At 41.0% G+C, this 18,108-nt stretch overlaps 3 protein-coding genes and 1 pseudogene across 3 annotated transcripts; 3 read left to right on the top strand and 1 right to left on the bottom strand.

Annotated features, from left to right (window-relative positions):
• The first annotated feature begins 39 nt into the window (after nt 1–39).
• gnptg (N-acetylglucosamine-1-phosphate transferase subunit gamma) lies at nt 40–3,982 on the top strand. The gene is made up of 11 exons (XM_008303694.1): nt 40–177; nt 303–357; nt 441–508; nt 669–723; nt 1,397–1,480; nt 1,570–1,663; nt 1,933–2,047; nt 2,131–2,213; nt 3,145–3,273; nt 3,396–3,477; nt 3,577–3,982. Exons 1-11 carry the CDS (start codon nt 111–113, stop codon nt 3,654–3,656), a joined length of 912 nt encoding a protein of 303 aa, XP_008301916.1. The 5' UTR covers nt 40–110; the 3' UTR covers nt 3,657–3,982.
• A 2,317-nt stretch (nt 3,983–6,299) lies between these two features.
• Nucleotides 6,300–17,870, bottom strand: chlsn (cholesin). The gene is made up of 6 exons (XM_008303693.1): nt 17,810–17,870; nt 17,256–17,407; nt 17,038–17,154; nt 9,628–9,836; nt 8,566–8,647; nt 6,300–6,662 (listed from the first exon to the last, which is right to left on the bottom strand). The coding sequence occupies exons 2-6, from the start codon at nt 17,391–17,393 to the stop codon at nt 6,483–6,485; spliced, it is 726 nt and encodes a 241-aa protein (XP_008301915.1). The 5' UTR covers nt 17,394–17,407; nt 17,810–17,870; the 3' UTR covers nt 6,300–6,482.
• On the top strand, nt 10,852–12,805 carry LOC103373727 (uncharacterized). The gene is made up of 2 exons (XM_008303692.1): nt 10,852–11,042; nt 11,538–12,805. Exons 1-2 carry the CDS (start codon nt 11,040–11,042, stop codon nt 12,618–12,620), a joined length of 1,086 nt encoding a protein of 361 aa, XP_008301914.1. The 5' UTR covers nt 10,852–11,039; the 3' UTR covers nt 12,621–12,805.
• LOC103373743 (G-protein coupled estrogen receptor 1-like) lies at nt 15,509–16,959 on the top strand (annotated as a pseudogene).
• Nucleotides 17,871–18,108: the final 238 nt, after the last annotated feature.

Genomic DNA, 18,108 nt, shown 5'->3' with positions numbered 1-18,108 from the left:
GCTCACAGCTTATTTTCATCACGTGACTGGTCACCTGACGAAGAGCAGCCAAACAGGAAATGTAGCTACAAAACTAACCCGTTTAGAAAATAGTCTCTCAATAATCAAACATGCACTGTTTTTGCAAGGGAATACCTCGTTTAACACGACTGTGGATAATATATGTGTCTATTTTAAGTAAGTACTTACACACTGCGGCTATGTTTAGTATTTCTTATAGTAATGCTGCACATAACCAGCTGCGCCACATTGAGCTGTGCTGCTGGTTGTTATTGAATGGATGTCCATTTGTTTTAATACAGTTAATCATGGATTCGCCGGTAAAATGAAGATAGTTGAGGAGCCAAACACATTTGGGTACGTTAAGCAAAAACAATGTGTGACACAGTGTTCACCGTGTTGACATTAGTCCCCTCCTGATCGACTTTCTTTGTTTTTAGGTTGAACAATCCTTTGTTGTCCCAGGGAAGCAGACTACAGCCTAAAGTGACTCCCTCACCAGTATCTGGTAAAATAATCTGACACGATTTAAAGCCTGCATTTGATCAAACGTGTGTTTAGACGTTATAAAAGTAAAGGGGCAGTTGATGCTGACTGGAAGTTATTAAGGTTGTCTTTACCCACTTAAATCAACCACTGATCATACTAACGACAATGTCTTCCTCAAGGCCCACAACATCTTCAACGGCTTGCTGGAAAATGCTTCAGTCTCACAGAGTCAACGTAAGTATTTAGCATCACATAAATTATCCTGTGAGCACCATGTTTGTTTTTACAGTGACAGAAACTAACTAAATACAATATTTGATGTACTGTATTAAGTACTTTTTTAATGTCTTTATATTAAATACTCAGTGAGCATTTGAATTGAATTGAATTGAATTGAATGCAACTTAGAGCACTTTTATCTTAAGTCTCTTGTGTTTCTGCTGCTCTATACTTCCATTCGTCTACAGTTCTGAGACAAATATTGTGCTTTTTACTCCACCACATTTATGGACGATGTTAGATACTTTGCAGGGTACGTTTCATACTATAAAATAATAAACAAATAAACTATGATGTAATTTTATAGATTGAGACAAAACGTTGTTTATCCCTGTGGGGAAATACCCAAACCTCAAAGCAGATAAACGATATTAAGTGTTTAAATCACCTGTAGCAGTTCATTAAGAAATTATGACCACATTTATGCATCAATAGTTAGAATCCATTAATATGCTTTATTCTGAAATGTGCTGTTCTGCATACTTTACTTTTGGTGCTTTGAGGATATTTTGATACTAACACTTTTGTACTTTTTACTTAGTATAAATGTAATTACATGACTTTTTCTTGTAATATTGATTGCATGTTACACCATGAAAAACACAACAGCATGTTTGCCACTTTGCAGGTATAAATATGAATTCTGTCCGTTCCACAACATCACTCAACATGAGCAGTCGTTCAGGTGGAATGCCTACAGCGGGATACTGGGGTAAGAAGCTGCAGAAAACATTTCATTGGAACACTTTCATTGCAAATGTACAGTAAATATGTGAATGAAGCATCGTGTGTTCCTAACAGGATCTGGCAAGAGTGGGAAATGGCAAACAACACTTTCACAGGCATGTGGATGAGAGACGGCGATACTTGTGGAACCAGAAACAGAGAAACAAAGGTGCTCAAACACATCTGTTCACAGAATCTAGAAGTTCCTAGTGGTTTCCTTTAATGTCTGTTTCCTCTTTAATACAACAATAGTTAAATAACACTAACAGATGAATGGAACTCATCACAGTTTGGTTAACCCCCGTAAATTGTACAGCCACCCCCTAAAAACACCATCTCTATTAGTGGAAAGATTAATAAACACATGAAACCATAATTAAATCAGTAATACAACAAGAATATTTGTTTTGTAACTTGGTTCTCGTCATGGCTCTGCAGGTGATTATGGTCTGCAGTCCAAGTAGCAAGCTTGCTCAAGTCTCAGAGCCCAGTACCTGTGTGTACTCACTAACTTTTGAGACCCCACTTGTTTGTCATCCACACTCTCTGTTAGGTAAGACAAAAGAAACTTGTCTCAGTCTGCAGGGTCTGACAGAGTTGACTGGGATTTCTTATCATTTGTGTGTTCTTTTTAAGTGTATCCGACCCTGAGTGAGCAGCTACAGATGGAGTGGGATGAAGCAGAGCAGGCTCGCCATGAGGGCCTTATTACGGAGCAGGTGAGAAGGAGTTTGGCATTTTGAGAGATAACATAGCAGGACGCGCTTGATCTAGTGATAGATCCATTAATTAGTCGGCCAATTAATTGGGCAGATTATTTTAAGAAGATCAGCGCTGGCCGATTACCAGGATGGCTTACAGGGTCTGTATCGACTACTGGGGCCTGGATAGCTGCTGCAGCCAATAGGTCATTTTCCATAATGCATCCAGTTCTGAAAGCCTCGCCTCCAAGCAACACAGTTTGCTTAATGCAACTCTAAACGTCAATATGTTTACAGGACCAGTAATCGGAGACGCTGCTATCTGCTGATAAATGCTGTTGTTAGATGAACTAAAACTGTCTGTGTTCATACGTTTCGTTTTTTGATTCGCTGTGGACATTTATTTAGTTGATACATTTTTTATTTAAAATAAGTGTCCTACGAACAGACTGCAGACCTGCTGTTGTGCTATTAAATAGTAGTATGTTATCTACATGAAGAACAACATGACATTGGCATTACATATCAGCTGTTGACCATCCTGTTCTCTAAACATCTGCACTGGCCATTAAACTATGGTATCAGTCCACCACGAGCTTGTGCCACTTGCAAGATGACAAAATGTACTTGAGCACTTCTCTTAAATACTCAGAGTGATCCAGACATAGACATGCATTCCTTGTTCTGTTTGCACTGATTACAGTCAGGCCCATATGTCTTTGTCATGAAATAACAAGGATCCAGTCCAAATCCATGGTGGTGGGGCATAGGGGCAAAATTTGAAAAATGATGTTGTCCAAACATATGGATCCAACTGTAGTAGACATGATGGGAACTTATTTAAGCTCAGCTATGTTCTGAACTTTTAGCCCTTTTTAAGGTACTTGTTTTGTTGCTGTTTTCAGTCATTTGTCAAATAAATCTTGGTCACTGTGTGTGTTTGCTGCAGGGATACAACAATCTCTTGCGGGATATTTTTGAGGATGCCGGACTCCTGAAGAGCCACAAAGTGAAAGTCAAGCCGCCAGAGGTTGCAGCAGATTCAGAAAACCACAACTCTTTCCAGAAATGTACTGAGGTATATCATTTGTAAACAAAAAAGAACTATCTTAATACTAGACTAGAAATGGTGCATAAGAACTGTACGGTATTAGTCTGTGACATGTGACAGCAACTTGTTTATCATCTATTTTTCTGTAGGACTATCAAAAACAGAGGAAAGAGATCGAGAGACTGCGCGCTATCCTCACCCAACACAATATTCCTTTTGATTCAAAGCCAGGTAAGTAAAGTCAACCTGGCAGTCTGCACTCTTTAAGTTCTCTGCTGTTAGAAATAACATGCTTTTTTTGTGTGTAATATAATTTTCTGTATGTGACAGATGAAGCAAAAGGTACAGTGAGTGTGACAGTTAAGGATCAACACTTGAGAGGAGACAACGGCCTCTTTGATCAACAGTGAAAACCACCTGGACCAAGTTGCGATCTCCATTTAAAAGCACCTGACTGGACCTGAAGATTCTGATGACCAATCTGAGTAACAGACACTAAGTGGACAGTGCTGCTTTCACTGAGGCTGGAGGGACCACAGCTTAAATTCAACAAAGAAAAAGTGACATCGTTTTTGGATCACACTAACTTGTCAGACTTTGTAGACTTTTACTAGAGGAGTTGCAACACCCAGCAGCTCTCTCCAGGACTTTTAGGATGATGTTGTCATATATTCAAATTCTGTGTGCATGCACAATCTTGAGAAATAAAAATGGGTTTTGGAAGCAAAAAGTTGAAGCAATGCCCCAACTTTTGACTCTTTGGCACGTTCACATTCTTTACAGAACAAAACAGAGTCTCTAAAAAGTGCTTCAGGCAAAGATTTAAACCACATTTTCTTGTTTTCCCACAGTTTACAGTGGTGAAACTGGATGCTTTGTACCAAGTGTGAATCTGTACAGCGTACTTTAACAGAATTTCACTCAATAGCTTATTTTTTGAGTGTATGCAACCAAAAGGCTAAAGTGAAATTAAAAATAATTATGGTTTATGGGTTTAAATGCACAACTGAATCAGATTGCTTTGAAATTTAGTCAGTTAATAAAAAAAAATATACAAATCACATCACAAAACATTTAACCACATTACTTTAAGATTACTTCAAACTCAAAGATTGAAAATATTGCACCTTTTGTCATAAAAAAATAAATCAGGAAGCCACAAAATTTCAGGTTCCACAAATTATTTTTTCACCTTAAGCAACTCAAAACATTTTCAATTCAATTACAGTTTGCATATTTAGCATTTACAGTTAGTCAAATCAAATTGCCCTTACAAAAACTGTTCTGTTCTGACGTGATGTTGCTATTACTAAGAAATTGGAATTGGGAATTGCTGCTGCTTGAACCTTTCATCTTGACACTACTCTCTTTTCCTCGCCAAAAAGTGAAACACTGTCTAATAGACTGTGCACGTCAAGTTAGCTTTTTATGAGTTAACAGCAAACATTATTAAAAAATACTGTAAATTTACCATATTGTAAAGACGTATTCAAGTAGTCTTTGACAGTAAAACAAATATTGTTCAGATATAATCTAGACTGATAACAGGCACTTTCTTTTCGATATCTGATTACTTAATCCCACTTACATCCAATTTATTACTCCCCGACCCTGGCTGTACATGTATGGCTTGATACAGTGACAAAAAAGCGTTTAAATGTCCCCGTCCAACCACTGTATTAACCCCTAGAAATTATTCTTTGTGTTTCAAAGTCACATATTTAATTTTTTTCCTCCTTGACAATAATCCCTTCCTGCCGTGAAATGGTTTAGATGAAACTGTACCCTGTTGCTTCCTCTAGAATGTGCACATCTATGAAGTCCCCTCTTCTCTCCACTGACCCCTCCCTGCAGCTGAGGCACACCAGCTCACCCCGGACTCTGCTCAAGCACTGTAAAACTATTCTACACAACTTAATGGCAAGTTGTAATATTAGAGTAATTTATCCACATTTAAACTGGATATAGTCAAAGAAGGTCCCATTCAATGAGGACACTCAGGATCTTTCTGCGTGGAGTTTGCATGTTCTCTCCGTGCAGCGTGGGTTCTCTCTGGGTTCTCCGACTTCCTCCCACACAGTCCAAAAACATGCTGAGGTTAACTAGTGATTCTAAATTGTTTGTAGGTGTGAATGTGAGTGTGCTTGGTTGTCTGTCTCTAAGTGCAGCCCTGTGATAGACTGGTGACCTGTCCAGGGTGTCCTGGTGTATAGATCATGGATGGATGGAAGTCCCATTCTGCTAGTTAGCACAATTGGTTCCTCAGTTTATGTATGAAACCCTGGAAATCTGATTCTGTGTTTGAGAGACTTCACTGTATCAAGATAGAAAAGCTCAGCCATGATGCTGACAGCATATTTTGCTTTTCTAGCATATGGATTTTTTTTTTTTAAACAATGCAAATTGACCTGTTAACAAAAGAGCTACCTTGATTTTTACCAGAGGGTTCTTTAAGTGTGTTGGGTGTATTCATCTAGGTGGAGTCTACATATAGACTCTGTTTCCTTCCTGTATGTTTGTAACCTCTCTGTAACCTTCCCTTGATATTGCAGAAGCTGCTCTTTCTAATCTAGATCTTTACTCGTTTGTCACAGAGGGGAAGTGACCGCAGATCTATTGACACAAAACAACAACAATATATGAACAGTTTGTTAAAGTGCCAGTTAGATTATATCCACAGCAAACTGTTAGTTGAAATTAAGATTGTTAAGGAAGCAGATAAGCACAAATCTAAAATGCACAAGTATGGAACGTGAAGTACTGGTATGGATAATGCTGTTGTCACAAGTGAGTTATCAAAGAAAACCTGCTTATACCTGGAGAGGATAAGAAAAGCTGCTCACATCAGTGACTTCGCCGATTATGGGCCTCGACACGCACGAACATGTCAGAACTAGAAACATTCCAGAGACTTTTAACTCCACAAGTGTCTCAGCTTCCTGTTTCACCATCAGAGATTCACATATCTCCTCAACGATCTTTCCGTACTGGTAAAACTCAACTGACTTCTGAATTCTTACCACCTGGAGTTGGAAAGAGAAATGACAATCAGCTGCAATAACAGAGTTTAATTAAAACATGTGACTGGTGACTTAAACAAAAAAAGGACCATTCCAAAATAGTACATATAAAACAACTATTTAGTACAAGCCTGAGATCGGAGCTATAATTCAGTCCTCTGACCAACAAACAGTCTTTTTCTGATCGATTTTATGTCCTTCTGTAGCAGTTGGAGGTCAAGAAAACAGCTGGATGACTTCTCTGGCTCTGTGCGCCCTCTGCTGGACAGCTGCATCCTCCGGCGCTTGTCCTGACTCCTCCACCAGGGACAAGGCCTTCTGCACTGTTGTGTCCTTCGCAGCTCCACGAAGCCCCTCCAGGTACTGAAGCAGCACAGAGAACTTCTCATCTGGAATCTGGGAAGAAGTAAAAATGTCTTTTATCTTGGTTTTTTGGTCTATTTGCCTACATATTATTGTCATTTTTGGCATAAGGATGAGACAGGCATTAAAATACTCCCAGTTAGGAGAAACTAGACTTAAGTTCAAGACTTGTCTATGCAATTCCTGCAGTGAGATTGCCACTTTAGCCGTCCTCTGTCTGTCACTTGCAGCTGAACAGTTTAAGCTGAGTCGCTGGCTTTCCTTTGTACAAAGGAGCAGTTGAAGGTGTTGGAAAAGACCCTCTCTTAAGCCTCAGTACCTGTCTGTCAGGATTTACTCTCTTTTAGTGAGTATGCTTCCATAAGAATCCCGACAATCAGCTATCAACTATACCACGTGTTAAAAGAGACACAGAGTATTCCTACAATTTATTTAGAGTTTTAGGTCCATACGGTCCAGATCGAACAGACTCAGGAACAGCTTCTTCCCCAAAGCTGTCATCATACTCAACTTAAACCTGCACTGTAGTCACTTCTATGTATATCAATCTGCCTCACACTGGCGCAATAATAACCACCTCACTCTGTGCAATACCCAACTACCACTCTGCTATGGCAATTGTTTTTAAATCACGTTTTACATGGTTGTACAAAGTATTATAATGTATGTTTTTTCTGTCTAATCGTGTATGCTGCTGGTGCACCTCGGGAGCAGCTCTTTACATTTCATTGTACTTGTATCATGACAATAAAGACTTTTATTCTATTCTATTCTAGTTTAAAGAGGATACAATCACACCAAAGACCTTAAAGGAAATCCTCACCACTCGGCACCCAACTTGGTAATGCCCCCGAGCAGTTATTTTGGTCTAACAAGACCAAGCTCCTATCTAAATGAATGGGCAGAAAGCCATTACTGCAATTTTAATGAACACTGGGTCATAAAAACTGCATGTATAGACTCACAAGTCAAATCTGATAAAGATGTGCAATGGCGTTGCCCCAAAATAAGATTTAAAAAGCAGTTTTCCTGCACAGGTTGTATTTTTAACTATGCATTTGTAGTTTGGCAACACTGTGCTTGCATCAGTTCAACAAGCAGATGATTTGATTTTGGGTTGAAGGGCAGGACACATCATGTAAGTTATGCCATCTTTGGCGTTATCCATCCATCCATCCATCCATCCATCCATCCTCTATACACCGCTTAATCCTCACTAGGGTCGTGGGGGGGCTGGAGTCTATCCCAGCTGACTCAGGGTGAAGGCAGGGGACACCCTGGACCGGTCACCAGTCTATCACAGGGCCACACTTAGAGACAGACAACCAAGCACACTCACATTCACACCTACAGACAATTTAGAATCACCAATTAACCTCAACATGTTTTTGGACTGTAGGAGGTAGCCAGAGAACCCCGGAGAGAACCCACGCTGCACGGGGAGAACATGCAGACTCCACGCAGAAAGATCCCAACCGGGGATCGGTGCTAACCAGCCCTGTGTAGCAGCATGTTGAAATGAAAACATTTCTGAAGATTTTTTTTTCGCTTCACCCACTTTGTCTGAATGGTGTTTCTGTGACAAGCAGTGGAGGACTTTTTAGGTGTCAAAGTTAAAAAAATAGATAAAAATAGAGGGACAGAAGAGTAGCACAGATGTGAGCATCTCGTGTCAATGTCTTCTGAAGACAGTTCCATAATACTGGTTGGACAAAGATGACACAAATGAGTTAAAATTGTTTAGAGAAACTGAAATGAACTTACTGTAGATGTACACAACTTTCCCTATGCATGTAATTTCATTTGTGAATGCAGATGAGAGTGGTGTTAACCCACTAACCACTGCTGCACACATGAGTCTGAGGTTAGTATCTCCAGCTTAAACCTCAGCTCAGACACCTCCCACCATCAAGCGACAACACCAGTTTAATTTTACCTTCTCAGAGTCGAACATGTGCTGCAGCAACCACGTCTGTCTGGTCTTCTGGAACTTCCACACTGAATGGTTTTCAGCCCAGCTGCAGAGACAAAAACAGTGTGGGTTGTGTGTGTGTGTGTGTAGGCTGCAGTTAACTTTTGTGAAAAATACACACTCTGTATACAGGGTGTCAAAACAACACTATGCACACATAATTCAACGCAATGGATCATCAGCAAATGCAACATTTCTGAATCTTATAATGCTCAACTCTTGTTGTAACATTCACTGTAATCTGTCCACTTATGTACATACAAACATACAGGAGACAGGACAAAATAAAAGAAACACGTTGAAGAGGTACCCCCAGCTGTTGTGGAAATTCAGCGAAGTCAAGAGAGGATGAGAAGGCCGACACAGACACACTGGAGACTCAGATGACTTGAAATAAGGTTTACTGATCTCGGGAGAAGTGACACCAACAGAGCAGCAGTTCATGCAAGCAATGCCAGCATCAATTCTGAGGATTCTCTCGTACCTTAGACCTTATACCATCCTTCGGTGGGAAATCATATCTAGATTTATGCAAGGGAAACAAGAAGATAGCTCGGCGCCTTCGTGCAATCTGGCCTTGAGAGACACAGGGAGTGCCTGCCTGTCCTCCTACAATACATCGACATGGGGTTAAGATCCTATAGAAGTAGGTTTGTAGACTGCTGTATATCCAACCAATGTTATAGGTTTTACAGCCTGATGTCATGCCATATCCATTTGGGGAGGTCAGGAAATGTGTAGGGGATAAAAGTTCAGTAACATCTTCAGAGGCTTAACTACAGATCTAGAAAAGGTCTAAATCAAAACAGCAGAGGCAGGCATATCTTGACTTTTACAAGGAAGGTGTGATCAAAAAATTCCACAAGTTCTGATCACACTGCACCTCTGCCTTAAAAAATACTGGCTCCTACACTTCTCATAATGCAATCTGATAGCAACTTGGAGACAGTGTGGATCTAAGAAGTGACAGGCAGGAGGTCATCGTGCTGATTCGACTTCCCTTTACTCAACAACAGTGGTTCTTACCATGTGAGGTAATCCAGTGCCTGCTGAGAGGCGCTTGGTCCTGATGTTTCAGTGCTCTCCGTCTTTCCCTCTGCTTTAAGCCTCTTCTTCTCTTCCTTTTTCAGAATCTTCTTCATTTTCCTTTCCAGGACTCGTTTCTCCTCTGGGCTCAAGTCCTCCTCTCCCTCCAGCTCACGTGTCCCCTCAGGCTGACCGGGTGGATCTGAAATCTGTCCCAGCAAAGCAAAATAGAGCCACATCAGAGTTATATATGTGTGTATATATATATATGTTAACACGTCTTACTTTTTCATCCTGAAACAACTCAACATGGACTGTGGGGAAAATTTTGATCACAGATTAGATCACAGTTAGTCTTAGCCCTAATATTTAAATTAGTCAGGTACACTTGTATTATATATAATACTGTAAGGTCATAACCATAAAATGTAATCAGGTAAACCTGCACAGTAAATTATATTCTCGGTTCAGAATCTTAATATTTTAATTTGTCCTGTTAATCTTATTTCTTTTTCCAAAGCAAATAATCACCTCTTGATTTGAGTGTGCCATATAAACAGCAGTGACTTGGCTTCCCTTTGCAAGTTACTTAATACCAATTTTTGTCAATTTTCTGACGTGTTTAATGGGTGATTTCTACTAAACACAGAACAAATATGGCATTTTGTTGTGCCACTGCATAAAAGACAAGTAAAACCGAAATGCATGTTAAGGTTTGAATCACATCCTGCTGCTCTGCAGCAAAGAGAGGTGTTTCCTGTATTGAAACTCTTACGAGGTCACCGTCACACGCAATTATTGGGCAGTGCATTGAAAGCACTCACACCGACTTACCCACAGCACTGTTCAAAAATAACCACCTGTTGAAGTGAGCTTTGTGTCAGCCTCAAAATTCTTTTGCATCACAGAAATGCTCCAACAGAGAAAAAGGAAATAATAATAGTAATTTTTCACTCGGTATTTGGTGCAATTTGGGTGAAATTTGTCATTTATCAGCACAATAATTGATGCTTTGAAAAAGGAGTCATTAAAAGCTGCCCCGAGGAGAACTGCTGCATGAAATTAAAGTCGCTTCCATGCTAGAAACTGTAACCACAGCACAACTTCCAGACTGTCTTTTCTCGCAGGCACTCAGGGGAAGTTAAACAAGGGACACAGTATGCTCTCTGATTTAACGGACCTCAGTCACGGTGATGAAAAAAAAAAAAGAGGGAGGGGAGGAAAAGATTTTGATCACATGGCCACGAAGTCATTCTAAAAGTATGCTGCCAGCGTATTGCCCACAGAAATATATAAACCGTTGAGAGTGAGCGGCCGTGTCTACGCAACGAGCATCATTTTCAGAGCTTTGAGTCAATCGGCAGCATCGGGCTGGTGGATACAAAACAGACGAGCGGGTGACGAAAGCAAAAATGGTAAGTGGAAACATGTGTGAGCAGGCAGTTCCTCAAAGGGGAGCAGACAAAGAGTTGCCACCAGAGACGTGGTCGCAGAAAAGAGTTTAGAAAGAATACATGTGTTCAATGTAATCAGCACTATGTTTAATTTTCAGAGACCTAAAACAATGACCTCCAGTTCAGCTGAAAAGTTTGCTCGACTTTTGATTATGACCGATGTTAATTTAGGAAAGAAGTGCATGTTGTAAGAGCGTGTTCCTGTGGAAAGTCCATAGAGTGATTCATTGGCTGAGCAACAGTAAACACTGATTAAAATGTCTGTCAAACAGCTGACAAATGACGACCAAGGTTAGTTTGAACAGTGTGTTTCTGGTTGTTTTGTGCAGTCATGGATCTGCTGATTTACCGAACCAAGACAATCTGAATGTAGCTGACTAAATTGTTTCATTCTCCCAATAAGAGGAAATGCTTGCTGAGAACTCATCGCTGGGTGTTTTGTGTTTTCATTTCCAGCCGAATCAAACCACGGAACTGTCCCCCACCCAAGGGAGTACCGTGCTTTCATTTTCTGACAGCTCTACCGTCATCAGCTCCACCATCACGGGCACCTCCACCTCAAGAAGTTCTTCGTCCCCTGACGTTTTTGACATTATTGCAGCCAATGACATCATCTCCAGAGCAAACTACGTCTACAGCTTCATCACCGCCCTGGGCTTCTTGGCAGGCTGCTTCCTGCTCTACAGCTTCATCCAGACATACAGGGCCCACAGGCGGCTGGCGTGGCTCGACTGTCTCCTCTGGGTCTTCTGCGGCTTGCAGCTGCTGCTCCTGCTCCTCTCGCTCCACATCGCGGCCTACAGACCCCACTACCTGAAGACCACAGCTTTGGGTTGTGCTGCTCTCTCCTTCACCATCAACACGGTGTCTCTGTGCGGCCTGCTGGTCTTGGTGCTCATGGCGTACGTCCTCACTCTTGATCCGCCCTCCCACGCCCTGCTGAGGAAGCCTGGGGTCTGCGCGGCGCTGGTGATCCTGACTTCTGCGCTGATCTCCCTGGTGCTGGCTGTGATTCGTGGACCGCCTGACGGTCTGCATAGAGTGAGCAACTGTTTTATGGACCCCATCAGTGCTGGAGCTTCATATGCAGCTGCCAGACTGTGCATGGCTTTTCTGATTCCCTACATCCTCCAACTGGGCCTTCTGATAAGTGGCTGTGTCCGGCAGTGGAAGTCTAAAGGACGCTTCCTCTCCGGCTCTGAGGAGGGTCCCGTGTTCCTCACGGTCACCGTGATTATGTTTTTCTGCCTGCTGTTCTACAGCGTGGCGCTGCTGAGAGGAGCTCAGCCTGAAAGCGGGAAGATGCTGAGCGAGCACGAGCGAGTGTTTCTGAGCGTGGCCGAGCTGGTGCTGTTCTCAGGGAGCAGCGTCAGCCTGCTGCTCGTGCTCTTCATGCACCGGCCTTGTCGAGAGAGCCTCCACGGGGTTATGAGGCAGCTGAGGGACTGCTGTCGAAGCCCAGGGCGCACGCAGCCCAACAGAAACATCATCGCGCCACACATCGAGATCACAGACACCTTGCAGGACATAGAGTCGTAGAGGACAAAAACTCCCTCATGTACAAGGACAGAGCTTTCTGATGCGTCAAACTGAAGACTTTGGAGATCTCACATAGTCGAGATATTGTTAAGCTATCCTTAAAATGCCTTTTGACTATGTTAATGTATTTACAGTCATGCATTTTAATTTCTCTGCAGAAAGTTTTCTAATCTTTTTTTTTTTTTAACATCTACAATAAATAAATAAATAAATGCTGTGCAACATGTGGCCACGGTGCTTATTGTTACTTCTAATTTGTATATGCAGCAGTTGTGAACCAACAGCTTGAATATGGACTTATAGGTGGTAGTAGGTAAGATCTTGTATCTATTAGACCTGTTCTTGGAAACACACACTGTTTGCATAAACCTGATTAGCACAATAGTCCATTTAGACAAAAAACGCCTGGAAAAACTTCTGCAGCTCCCAAAATGCCACATAGGAAACATTTAGTCAAGGAAAATAAAAGTCAGATTCTAAGTTTAGGGCAACAGTCTACAACCTTTACGTAATTATTTTTCAAACGCTGTTAAAGAAGCAGAAAACTGTACCAGTGAACCTTCCAAGAAATTGGTGGGCACCAGTTCTAGGAATTACTGACCTGCATGGATAATATACTGCAGCAGTGCCAACACAGAGTGGCACAGAACCAAAGGCCAGCAAGAATATTAATGCAGGAACAGGGTTGCATAAGAGGCAGGTGTCATGTTAAAAAGTCACATTCACACTTAATAACATCACAGCACCACAAAAAAGAGCCTGAAAACCAAACCAAAAAGCCACAAACAACTACAGAAAGTGTCTTTAAGGAGCTTGAAGGATGTAAAGATGACGAGAGACTGTCTCCGTCTGTTGTTCATCTTGTTTTGTGTAAATATGATGTTAGTGTGTCATTAAAACGTCTCCTGACGCCCATATTTACACATTTCAACTTTATACAATTCCAGCTGGGTTCACCCACTTCAGAGAAAACGTTGTCCTTACCTAACCTTATTATAAAAGCAATAAAATATACTCATAAAATGTACAGTGGCTGTTCAATATGACCAATTATTCTTTTTCTAAGCAACTACAGAAAACATTTAATCACTATCTTCGTAATGTTTGGCCAAAAAGATGTGATTTGTGCACACACCTGCCTTGTGTGTTTGTGTTTCCTGTTGTACATGGTGGGCGGCTTTATGACACAGTTTTGAAATGACTCATTTCGTAGTCATGACCGAGGGACAGGGACGATCGTAGAGACAGCACGAGGTAAGTTTAGACTATTTCATATAATGTCCTACACAAATTAAGTTATTTAGAGCAAAGTCACTGTATTTGTTAAATATACAATAAATGTGTTCAGCAGCGGTTACCAACAACAGAATAACAGCTTTTGGGGTATTTTATTTCTTAGATAATTAAAAGTGGAGAATTATCAAGAAAAAAAAAAGCAGTGAGAAACTGGACTAATGTGCAACACAGGACTGGACTCACATCAGAGATCATGATTGGCCCCGTAAACCTCGGGATCACCACAATTGTCATTTTCTATGCTCATAATATTCAAGAAACGTTCTAAACTTACAGCACTCAAAAGAAACGTGCACCTTTACTCTACAGGAGATTTTCTTGATGTTCACCCCAACATCATTTTTAAAACGGCAGCAAATTTGACCTATATTTTTAGTAGAAACAAGTACAGAGGCAGTAAACAACAGGGAACTGTATGTAGGTTTGTAGCATATTATATTTGATTGACATGATGCGTGACAACGTATGCTCACCATGTTTCCACAGTAATACTTAAATGATGCATATTGAGTGTTACTAAATGTATTGTTATGAACTGACAATGTGTGCAGACCTCCTTGAAGTCTACACCAAGTCGAGTGGTGGAGAAAGTATTCAGATCATTTACTGAAGCAAAAGAACTAACAGCACACAGTAATAATACTCTGTTACCAGTAAAAGTCCAACATTTAAAATGTTATTCAAGTAACAATAATATGTAAGAGTAATTAGGATAATGTAGTTAAAGCATTAAACTGTAAAAATGTCTCCTGTGATTGCTGTACTATAATACATGATATAATTTGATTATTATTATTCATTTATTGAGGCAAAAGTGGGATTTTGTTGGTGTAGCTGGTTCATTATAAAGCTCATTTTTCACCATGGTTATCGCTGCTAATTATTTTCTTAAATAATCAATGGTTTTGTTTGTAAAAATTCTAAAAATAGTGAAAAATGCTGTCAAAGTTATCCACAGTGACACATTTATACTCCCTGTTTTTCCCCAATCAACCATCAAAAGCTCAAAATATACAAAATTATTAAAAGGGAAAAGCAACAAATGTTCACATTTGTGAAACTGACAATTTTTTTTTTTACAGGGAACATTACTAATTAGAGATAATTAGGAATATAGTTGCCAAATAATTTTCTGTCAATCTATTAACGGAATCATTGGCTTATTGTTTCAGCTGCACTTTTCATATGGTTTGTGTGCAAAAATACTATTTTGTTAAGTAACTACAAATGTCAAATAAATGTAGTGAAGTAAAAAAAGTAGGACATTTCCTTCTGAAATGTAGTGGAGTATCATGAAAGGAAAACACTCAAGTAAAGTGTAAGTACCTGAAATTTGGACTTGTGTAAATGCTCCGAGCTGACTTCTACTAAATCTTAAGAGGCTGCAAACAAGCTGTTGACTTCCTTCATGTCTTCTCTCTTTCTAGAACAAATGGCAGCATCAGCTCCTCAATCTATCCAAGAAGCAACCAGTCTGCAAGAGAAACCCAATGGCACCACAGGGCCTAAGAACACTTGGAAAACCAAGAACTATTGCAGCTTAGTAGTTAAATACTGCTAAACTCAGTTGAGCACCAAAGTGTTCTACGGACATGACCATGCACTACAGAGTCATCGCCCAGAATAACTTCACTCTACACCCAAATGACACACAAACAGTCATCTCTGATTTTCTGCAGCCAGCTTCAGAAAATCATGAGAGTTACATCATCAGCCTCTTCCTCTCCGGCCTCTACACAATATTCTTCTTTCCCGTCGGCTTCATTGGGAACATCCTCATCCTCGTGGTCAACCTGGACCACAGGGGCAGCCTGACAGCCCCAGACCTCTACTTTGTGAACCTGGCCGTGGCCGACCTCGCTCTGGTGGCCGACTCCCTGATCGAGGTGTTCAACCTGAAGCAGGGCTACTACGACAAGGCCGCCCTCTGCACCTTCATGAACCTTTTCCAGCAGGTCAACATGTACAGCAGTGTTTTCTTCTTGACCTGGATGAGCTTCGACCGGTTCGTGGCGCTGACCAGCACCGTTGGTCGCAGCATGCCACGTGCCCGCCTCAGCTGCTGCCTCATCTGGGTGTCCGCCTCTGTGCTCACCGTGCTGCCTTTTGCTGTAGCCCAAATGCAGCACGCTGGTGAGCTGCACTTCTGCTTCGCCAACGTGACCCAGATTCAGTGGCTGGAGGTGATGCTGGGATTCTTGCTGCCTTTCTGCATCCTGGGCCTGTGCTACTGGAGGATTGCACAGGTGCTCCGACGCAGCCAGAGGGAACAAGAAAGCCCGCAGCGGAGGCCTCGCAGGCAGAAAGCCCTGCGAATGATCTCCGCAGCTGTGTTAGTTTTCTTCCTCTGCTGGCTCCCGGAGAACGTGTTTGTTAGTGTTCACCTCCTGAGAGGCGACGCAGACGGCGGCACACTGTGGCAGGACTACCCCCTGACAGGCCATGCTGTCAGGCTGGCAGCCTTCTCCAACAGCTGCCTGAACCCGCTCATCTACGGCTTCCTCGGGGAAACCTTTCAGAAAAAACTGAGGCTTTTTCTCCTGGGGAGGAGCAGATGGTCCAAACTGCACAGGTCAGCCTCAGGAAAACTCATCTCTGTACCAGCTGCACGGAATTGCCTCCATGTAACATGCGACAGAGCAAACCAGTCCACATATTTGAGCTCTAATATTCCTCCACAAACTGTTATACTCCCCTCAAATAAACCGCAGACAAAAGGAAACACAAATCCCACTTGACAAATATCTGTGCCATGAGATTGAAGACTGTGATTATTAATGGACAATATAAAACTAAAGACTTCCAGTGCTCTAAAAACATTACATCAGTTGTTTTTGAAACACAAATTCAGATTTTTGATATAAAATCTGATAAATTTGTGTCATATAAATGAACGACTGACTGCCTTAAACTGTGCTTTCAAAACCTTTTCACCCGTTGTCAAATGAATACATACTGCCATATATAAGATGAAGTCATTACCAGCATTAGTAAAGAGTTTTCTGTATGTAGCACTAAAAATTAAAAATCTGACTTCAGCTGACTGCTCACAAGAAACAGCAGAAGAAAATCACAAAAGCTTTTTTTACAACGATGCATTTTCAGCAGTTAATGTTCTCACCTGAGTTTGCTTCGTCTGTTCTTGCTCTGTCATCCGTTTCTTTTTCTGTTTTTTGTCCTTTTTCTGTTTTTTATCATCCGCTGTGATTGTTTCAAGAGGAATCTGTACTGGAGGCTCCTGGATGAAATAAAGGGTCATTATTTTTGAGTGCTTTCTGGTGGTGTCATTAAAAAAAAAGGGTTCAGAGTAATGAGGAACATTTCTAGTGCAGTACTCACCTCTACTTCCATCTTTTTCCTCTTCTTTTTTACTTTAGTATCCATTATTTCTTGAGGGGGGACTTCACTGTCATTTGAAGCCAACTTCTTCCTTTTAGGAACATTTGATTCTGATTTTATAGATTTGTCCTTGGCCATGAGATCGATCAGTCCTTCAGACAAAAACCAAATGTGTGTGTTAGTGAAGAAGAGCACACAGATATACTGTATAAAGTAAAGAATGGAGAGACAGCAAGACTTAAAAAACGAATTTGTCCTTTTAAGTGCTAAACATTTTTAAATTGGCCCAAACAAATACAACACACTGATCTGTAGTAGACCTAAACATGAAAATCCAGCTGTTAACTGCATCCAAATGTCTCTATTCTCATTCTTATCTTACTAGACTCGTTAGTTTGAGGAATAAATATCTACAGAAACAACAATAACATTAATTTAACCCCGTGTACCACTGTTTTGCCTGCTTAGACATAAAAATGACACATCACATAAACTCAAATATGCACAAAATGTTACTTTTGTCAACATATTCTGACATACCAACGTAAACTTACTGGAACTAAGAGCGAAACGTGCAGGAGCCTGGAAAGCACACAAGCATGGGAACCCAACCAGGAAGTAGCACAGCTCAGCTGAAGCCTGATTGGAGGAATATCTGAACGTGCTTTGTGATTGGTCGACGGGTGTAACGCTTTAACGACACCTCCGATAAAAACACATATTACTTAAGTGGTAAAATTACAATTAATATAAATTATGAGTTGCTTGGAAATCTTTAAAGGAAAGCAAATAAAGCAGCCCAGTATCGCAGCAATAAAATACCCAATATCACAAAAGATTAGGATGGTGGCAC

This window comes from Stegastes partitus, unplaced genomic scaffold (genome assembly GCF_000690725.1).
Source record: "Stegastes partitus isolate 25-593 unplaced genomic scaffold, Stegastes_partitus-1.0.2 Scaffold2052, whole genome shotgun sequence".
Taxonomy (NCBI): domain Eukaryota; kingdom Metazoa; phylum Chordata; class Actinopteri; family Pomacentridae; genus Stegastes; species Stegastes partitus.
This window is presented reverse-complemented; position numbering and strand designations above follow the sequence as displayed.